The sequence below is a fragment of the Papaver somniferum genome, chromosome 7 (assembly GCF_003573695.1).
Source record: "Papaver somniferum cultivar HN1 chromosome 7, ASM357369v1, whole genome shotgun sequence".
Taxonomy (NCBI): domain Eukaryota; kingdom Viridiplantae; phylum Streptophyta; class Magnoliopsida; order Ranunculales; family Papaveraceae; genus Papaver; species Papaver somniferum.
In genome coordinates this window covers 268382180-268391190 of record NC_039364.1, presented here as the reverse complement: position 1 = coordinate 268391190, position 9011 = coordinate 268382180, and the positions used below count along the sequence as shown (strand labels likewise).

At 36.4% G+C, this 9011-nt stretch overlaps 1 protein-coding gene across 1 annotated transcript; it reads left to right on the top strand.

Moving 5' to 3' along the window:
- The first annotated feature begins 3699 nt into the window (after positions 1-3699).
- On the top strand, positions 3700-8459 carry LOC113296588. The gene is made up of 12 exons (XM_026544890.1): positions 3700-5644; positions 5807-5984; positions 6149-6227; positions 6349-6457; positions 6573-6612; positions 6731-6820; positions 6932-6986; positions 7134-7226; positions 7340-7462; positions 7562-7634; positions 7710-7826; positions 7895-8459. The coding sequence occupies exons 3-12, from the start codon at positions 6195-6197 to the stop codon at positions 8236-8238; spliced, it is 1077 nt and encodes a 358-aa protein (XP_026400675.1). The 5' UTR covers positions 3700-5644; positions 5807-5984; positions 6149-6194; the 3' UTR covers positions 8239-8459.
- The last annotated feature ends 552 nt before the right edge of the window (positions 8460-9011 follow it).

Sequence of the window (9011 nt, the reverse complement as noted above, 5' to 3'; positions counted from 1 at the left end):
AAGTTCAAGAAGCTCAACTTTTTTTCTACTAAATCATGCTTTTTCAATAAACAGTTATCGTCACATCTAATCATGTTTTTTCGTTATTTTTTCAGATAATAACGATTCACAATGAGATAAAGGCAGGTGCATGATGCTAGCTTCAAATTATTCTCAGGAATTAGGTTTAATGCTACTCGGTTTAGATTCTTGTGATAGTAAAATTTTATGAAGTTATTGTAAGTCACTACGAGACGTATTTAATATAGCACTATGAATTAGATGAATTTGGTGAGGCTTCTCCCAAAGAAATTACGGTTGTTTACGTTTTAATATCTGAAAATGATTGTATCACTTTCAATGATTTCAAAGTTATAAATATCTTACAGTTTTGAATTGGGATGGTAGTCACAAGTTTAGGATAAATACAAAAAGCACAAACAAATTTTTTATATTTCATGGATAAAGAGTTTGTTGACTTGCATGAGATTTAAATTTGTATATTCATTCGGGTGAAGAAAAAAATTCGTGCAAGTGTCCAGCAATTTGAATTGCCCTTACACCAGGATGGGGGTCCTAAGCTCAAAACTCCGACTTTCTTCTGTAATAAAATTATGTTGGAAGCCTTGTGCGGCTATAACGAATACACGTATACATAAAGGCAAATTCCAAGGCCAAAAACCACCTCCCAGAATAATAAGGTTTTTCTTAGCTTTCAACGGCAACTCTTCAAATGATCCTCAATTACACACGATTTATAAAGGAGATACTAGCATTACTAAGTGTCGATACCATTTCATCAATCCAACGATCAGGATTGGTGGGATCTGTTTGTCCTATATGAAACGGTATCAACACTTAGTAATATTGATATCCCCTTTATAAATCATGCAATTACGGAGTTAAACATCCTGAGTTAACCAAAGCTTAACGAAGTCAACCGCTCAAGTTGGGTTTGTGTATGCGCTACTTATATGAAAACTAAGTTATAGTTACTTATAACCTTTCTGCATAATATTAGTTGTTTTTTTTATCATTCACTTGGCGACAAATCCTAATTGTAGCCATTTTAGCCGTTAAAAGACAAAAATCACTGGTCGGACGGTTTGTGATTAAGTCTGTCACTTAATCCTGCCCCTTTCATACAATTCCCAACAATACTGGTTGTTACGTACAGAAAAAGGTTATAAGCATTTAGCGGCGTGGCGAAGTATCAAACTATAGTAAGGGTAACCCCTATGGTCTTCTAATCTAGCAGTTAGATTGGCCATCCACGTCAGTTATGGCAACCTCCTAAGTCTTATGGTATTGCTAATCTAGCAGCTAAATTAGCAGTCCACTTCATCTGTGTTGGGTAAGTATCTTCGTTACCGATTCTCCAATAATACAACTCGTGTATTATCCACCGATCCGTTACAACTCTTTGTAACACGGTTTTCATCTATGTATCACGTTTCGTAATACCAAGAACGAAACAAGAAAAGAATGATAGAAAAGATGATCAATCACAAACTTAAACAAACTTACTTGGGTGTATTGAGGCGAGTAATCTCTTTGCTTAAGACATTTGATGCCCTGTATAAAATGTTGTTACAGATTTAGCGGCATATGTCTCCAACATTCAACAATACCTCGATGTTTTTCGCAACATTTCGATAACACTGAACAACGAATGCGAATAAATGTAGCACAAACTCTTCTTTGACGCTTGAAGACACTATGCAAACAACAATTTTCTAGTACTAGTTTTTGACTCTAAAACACACACATGAAATGGACAACATGTGGGGTTTATATAGGTTTATATGTTACTTTTGGAGAAGTCCTTTCATGAAAAGTCACATCCCTTAGTGGAGAGACATATCCCTTGAAAGGGTTTATATGAATAGACACAACCCTTCACAAATTGGTTGTAACTAATTTTTGTCCAAAAAGTGGCCAAAAAGTGTGGAAAAAAAAAATTAACATTCTATCTGGCTACTTCTCTCTCCTAATAACTGCTCGCAGTTCAACTATCAGCGAGATTGAAATGCTGAACCGTTCAGCGCTCAAAAAATGGTGTAAACGCTGAATAATTCAGCGTTTTACGAATATTCCATGGAATCAAAACTGAACCGTTCATCGTTCATATGGAATTTGATTGAAGTCAAAGATATGGAATTTGAAGAATGGGAACAATCTCTGAATATCTATGTACAGGTGGCGCACATGGACACGAGATTACATCTCAAAATAATTTTGGATCGTCCGTTTAAAAGTGAAAGATTATTTGGTGGGCCCATACCTAATCTAGTTGTTCTGGGAGGTGACAACTAAACAGTAGATGACGTCTTGTCCTACTGTTGTTCTGGGTTGTTGTAAGAAGTGACAACTAAAATCGTAGATGACGTCTTGTCCTAGATCCAAGAAGTGACAACTAAACAGTGATGTTGACTGGGTCAAGCGCTGTTTGATTCAGCCAAAGGCAAATTTTCATTTAACGCTATACCGTTCAGCGCCCAACGGTGCGTTCATCGGCGTTTCGCTGCTAGATTCGTCATTCTATAGAACTTAGGAGTTTGTCCATGCAGACGTGGATGGCCAATCTAGCGGTTATTTCAGTCGGAATTTCGACGGAATTTCCATCGGTAAACCCAGAATTTTTCGAATAAATAAAGATAGAGTTTCTAATTTATTTAGTCGGCCGACCAAAGGGAGGCCTTCTATACGATGAGAAAATGCTTTCTTGTCCGTCACAACCAATGTAGTCAATATCGCCGATACCGGCCGATTTATCGGCGATATACCGGTATCTGTGGTAGAGCGAAACGGAGTAGCAATATCGGCGATACGATATTTTGCCGATAATATCGGCCGATATACACGAAACGATACGGCCGATTTTTACCGATATTTGATATTTTCGGTATTTGTTCTGAACATCATGGTAATTTGGGAATTTTAAGCGAAGGGAAGAGATGAAATCCCCGAGTCCCATCGAATATTCATCTGAAAAAGCTCTTCTTCTCAATCTTAACGGGGCAAGATTCAATTGATTTTTCTTTTTTCCAGCAAGAGATTGATGTTTGATTATTAATCTCTTCTAATTGTTCTGTGATGAATGTTCTGTGATGCTTTTATGTGTTGAATCTCGTGTATCTTTGCCGTAGATTTTCTTCTTTTCGTGATCTTGTCTTTTCCAGTTCTTGCACCTTCTAATCATCATCATAATATACATAGACACTAGCAATAAGTTGTTCCAATTTAAATTGAATTCGTATACTCTGATACATAAAAGGCTGGTATTCTTTCCACCCAAAAAGTAAATATAAGTAATTCAGAAATTCATCGAAACCAAAACCAAAACCACGCTACCTACAGTAGTTAGTGTTCCATCAATTTTGAACATCATGTTTCAAGCCAACATGTTTAATAGGTATGAGTTGTTGGTAGTTTAATAACCAAATTGGGAGTAAGGTTCTGACTATCCAACATTTTGGTTGGTTCAAGTCTGCCTTAATTAGTGGGAACATCACTGCATCAGCCTCCTTTTCCCATGGTATGTGATCTAACTACGTATGCACGAAAGTGATTCAAATAGGGGATCTTATTTGAACAAATGTTTATTATAAAAGTTATAGATATAAAATTTAAAACCGATATTAAACTACCAACAACTCATACCTATTAAACATGTTGGCTTGAAACATTTTTTTGGGGCGGGCTTTATACCTCCGCCCCATTTTCTTGTTTTGCTTTTTTTTTCTTCATTTTTGGAATCTCCCTCATACGGAACGTATAATCTACGTCCCATTCCAGGCGAATGTATATTGTACACTCCATCAAATTTAGTCTTCTACCCGTAGCACCACTGCAGTTGCTCTTAGAGAATCGAACAAATTGATTATAAGATTCGATCAACCGGAATTAAACAAACAAATTCGTTGTTCAGAGTTACTATTAACAACGATTAGATCGAACTCAGTGGGTCAATTTCAGGATCGTTTTCATTTAAAAAAAAACAGACAAATTTGGTCACAATCCTATCAATTTCAGAGAGTTTGCAGACACGATTTGGGAATGGTTTCAAATAATCAACTGACTTGTCTTAATTGATTGACTGAAGCTTTTAATTCTTTTGATTTGAAGAATTTGAACCGGTATTACAGAGGAATTTTTTTTCAAAACAGAGCAGTTTCATAATTCCACCAGGAACAAGTGGTAGCTCAAGTGTTCGATGAATGGTCTGTGAAAGAAAAAAATAAAGCAGAAGGTATGTAAATTATCCTTTAGCAATTAACAAGTTCACTAGATTCAACTGTTTCCAAGTACATACGAATTACAAGGCCTGTGATTGTTCAACTTTGTTCCAGTGTATTTGTTTCTGAAAAAAACAACATAGACCCGATGATTGCTTCATTTGGGTTGTTTGAACTTTTAACAACTTCAATTTTAGGTTGTAAAATGTGTCTGGATAGACAAGCATGTGTACGATAACAAACCTTAAATCATTTGTATATAGATTGAAACTTTGTCGACAATTGACAAGTTCTATTCCCCCACCCACCAGGCCACCTCCTCCTCCTCCCTTACTTGGTCTGAAAGTATTAGCGCATATTTCCAGCCTGTTCACGTCTAGAACAAGCAAAGCTTTTGAGTTTTGAAAGACTGTTTTCTCTTTAGAAGATCGAAATTTCATAGCTGAAATCCATTTGGCAGCTCTGATTCAATTTTATGTCCATATCACTATCAGTCAATTATGCAAAACTTGGTTATATATGGGTGTACAGTATTGTAACATAGACTGTATAATATTCCCTCCGTTCCGTTGTAGTTGATGTTGTAGAGTTTTTCACGCGGATTAAGAAATAACAAAGAAAATAATTTTTTTCCAAATTCACCCATATTAATATCTTCTTAAAATTTTAAAACACCTGGTTTTTAGTAAATAATTAACAAAGATAGAGTATATATCCTCCATGAAATATATTTAACAATTGAATTAATTAACCTATTTGATGATTACAATGAGAATTAATGTTATGGTGTGATTCCAAAACAGGGGTAAATTAGTGAGAATTTGAGGAAAATACTTAAACTCTCATCTATTTTGGAATACAAAAAAAATTCTAAAACATCAACTAAACTGGAGCGGAGGGAATATGAATCTATCGGTGTTGGACACCAAATATCTTATGTTGGTCAAGTATGTGTTGGACACTAAATTTCCTAGTACAACAATATATAATGCTAATCGCAGTTTACTGCTGGACAAGTGAAATTTGATGTTTCTTGCAGCTTGCATATCTAGGAGGCACACGCTGCGCCCCCACTCATAAAGGATACAGGGTCTTGGGATGATGTAAAATATTGCATTTCAAAACTGGTAGGCATGTGTCTATGCACACTCTTGTGAGCAGTATTCAGCACAAATGTGGAGTGTGTATCCTGTAAGAGTTTAAGGGAATGGTCGACCATTTGTTCCTTCGTCGGCCCCCACTGCTGTAGCAGTCATCTAGTGCTATTCAACTTTACTTTTTTTATCTTTTGGACGACCTAATTCGGATTCTCCAAAGCTTTTTAAATATTCCTGTCTGTAATTCGGCATGCCCAAGGATCAAGCTCATCCAATTTCATGTTCTATCTCCGTCTGGTACTGAATTCCTCATATTTGTCATCAATTCAGGTACAAATCTTCACCTCTTTTTTCTCATTGATTAATAATATCTATTAAGAAGATTTTGCTTGAAAAAAGATTGTTTATCCGAATTCTGATCAGTATTTAGTAAATTCTAATAAATGGGTAGTATCTGAGACTGAATTCCTCATATTTGTCATCTTTTTCCAGGATGATATGGCTTTATGCAACTTTGGTGATTCCTTTAATGGGTGTGTATTAGGTTTAGAATAACTAGCTTATATATGGCAGACCGGGGCAAATTTGCAAAATTGAGTTTCAAATGAGGAAGCTATTAAGTGCCGTCTCAAGAATGAACTCCTACGGTCATCGCCTTCTGAGAATCAGGGTTAGTTCATTTTGGGTTTTCTTGTTTGTTTTCAATTTTAATTTTATTAGTCCGTTGCTAATTAATGAAAGAGGAATGCTTAAAATGGGTTTAAGAAAGAAATCAGCGAATGAAATTTCAGTTTGATTTCATGTTTTTAGACTAATTGATATGGCGTGTTGCAGGTTGTGTTGAAAATATTGTGGGAAAGAAGTCTTGAATTGTCTTGACATGTTGAGGAGTGTGGGAGATGGCGACTGGAAGGTACTTTAATTTGTCATTGAGGAGAGAGTTGCGAGTTATCAACCGTGATCTCTCCTTTCTATTGAAGTATCGTAATGTAGGCCTCTTTTTCTATTGTACTTATAGATTTTTCTACTGACAGTTGAAACAAGATACTGATGAGTATCGTGTTATGTATCGAGAAGGACCTCAAGGGAATCCGTTACATTCACTACTTGTTGAAGGCTTTGTTGATGGTCCTACAGATGTTTGTGAGTAAACTTTGATCTACTTATATTTTTCTTCTATTGAATTGAATTGAATTACACGAGGTTTCATAAATGGTTAATAGAAAATTGTTAAGTTCGCAACGATTTTTGGTTCTAGGTGTATGTCTTGGATGGGAAGTAGCTCTATTTCATAGATGGTGAGAACTGTCTCCATGTTATTCATTCCTTGGTTTTAGATGTTCAAGTTTAATCAGATAGCATATAATTTTCCCTCAGTAAAGATATAACTGCATTTGCTGTTACTATTGCTTTTAGGTGGCCTCGGTTCAACTTTCCTACTTTCAAAATCATAGAATCTAAATGTGTCCAAAAGGTTCGAATTGGCGAGCAGATTGCTTTGGTGAGGTAAGAGTAAGACCTACACAATATGGATCAGTACTCATTTTATGGATGTTCTGAAGTGATGATCCCCCACCTCAGGATACTGATTTTTTTCGTTTATTATTTGGAAGAAAGGATGAAGTGTGCCTGGCCTTTCTCAGCTAGAGAGGTTGTTGTGCACTGTTTTGAAGTCGAATTTTAGAAGATGATCTTCTCATTTTTGTTCTGAAATCGGTAGGTACTTTGAAATTGCTCATCTTTTCCTTGTTTCTCAAGGGTTTTTTTTTTCTGTTAACAGCATATCATAGTCAGAACTTTTTCTTTTGTTCGCATTCAGGTGACTAATACAGAGACTCAGAGAGTGTTGATAGAAGTACACATGGGTTCACCAATGATGGGTTACCTGAAGTACAAGAGGCAGAATTCTCCAGTTAATGGTTTGAGTTGTACTCTTTGTTCTTGACGCATATACGAGAAGCATTTCTTGTTTGTGTTCGTAGATGGTGAAGTTTGTGTCAGTTACCAAATAATGTGATTTCATAGGCGATGGCGGCATTTTGCAGGACATTAATGACAATGGATATGAAGCTGGATTCTGTACCCCCGTCACTAATTAATTTTTTGTCGAGGCAGATCATAGGCAGTGGTTTTGAGCTCTATAAAAAGGTCCGATTTCGTTTTTCTGATTATGCCAAACCAAGTGAAATATTTACCTGCTATATTGCCTAATTGTTTTCCTAATAACCAAGTCCTGTTGTCTTCTAGGCTGTTGCATCCGTGGCTAAAGGTGATGAGGATTTCGGCAAGGCCTTAAAGGACACATTGTGTGTTCGAATACGTTAAGGTTTGAATCACGAGAATAGGTTGAAGATGAATTCTGAACCAAATATACTAGTGGTTGAGAAATCTGCAGACAAGTACCATGGAAAATCTGAAACCGAAAGTTTACCAGCTGATGCAACAGTTACAGCCAAGTCTTCTCTTGGTGATCATCTGGTCATTCGATGTAAGCAGGCAGATACCGTTTCAGGTCAGACACCTCAACATGAGATTGAGGACGAAGAGATTGAACAGCATATAAAATCTGAAGAGGCTGAAATGGGATTGAATCTTTTGACCAATATTCATCCCGTTTAACAGGGGAACGGATTAACAAAGAGAAGAAGGTGGTTATCAGTGCAGAGGTTGAACATGCTATTGGCATATTAAACAATGTCATTTCAATGGTCAGGGGAAGTGGGATTAACATCCAGACCTGGTCTGGATTAGGCTCTACCAATCAAGAACTTGTAAATTCTGGAACGATACCTCAAGATCATTCTGGCGTTGCAATTTTTGTTGAAGCTCTCAAAACAGACAAAAAGGATGCCAATTTGAGCAAACACCATTCTGAAGTTATCGTCGAAGTTAATGGAATCCATGAAGGTAGTAACATTAATTAATGGTGGAGAAGAATCCAGGCAAAGAAAGAAGCACCGATTTTGTTGCTTTCGCTCTGCTGCAGATCAGTAGAGAAAAATCAAGGCAAAAATATAAGCACAATTTGCGTTTGATTTGTGTGTGGATAACTATGAGCAAACCAAATTCTTTCGCTTCTCCAGCAGTGTATATCATAGTAATGCATTCTGAAGCTTTACCCAGTTAAAGAATCTGTTACAAAACACCTCTTGAAATCTGTCAACAATATCAAAATCATACAAAAATCCGTTCCTTAAAGTAAACTGTTACATCTTTGAGGACAAAGCAGAAGAAACCAGGAAAATGTTCAAATAGTCTCAAGTCTTTTTTTGAGTTCTTTAGATGTCAAAAGGACAGAAATAGAAAGTGTTACTTTCCTAGCGGCATAAAGGAATAAAACAACCAAAAATTTATGTAATCCTTAATTTGCTTAAAACCTCGCGGCACAAATATCAAGAGGCAAACTATGCATGCGTCAAACATAGTCCAATTCTACATCAAGTTTCAATACATGACCGGCATTGTTATGTTCATAAAAACTTCACTGTCAACGATCAAGGAATAATCCTACACCGCCACCCGAGAATCCTCCCCACCTAGGATGCTGAACATTTTCATTCGTGCAAAAACAGCAGCCCTTGTTTTTATCTCCTGCAACTGCAAGATGATTTATATAGAGTTGCCAGTAATAAGTAGTCGTAAATCATAATAGTGATCCCCGATTGACACTATTAGCAAGCAATGTAGCAAATACAAA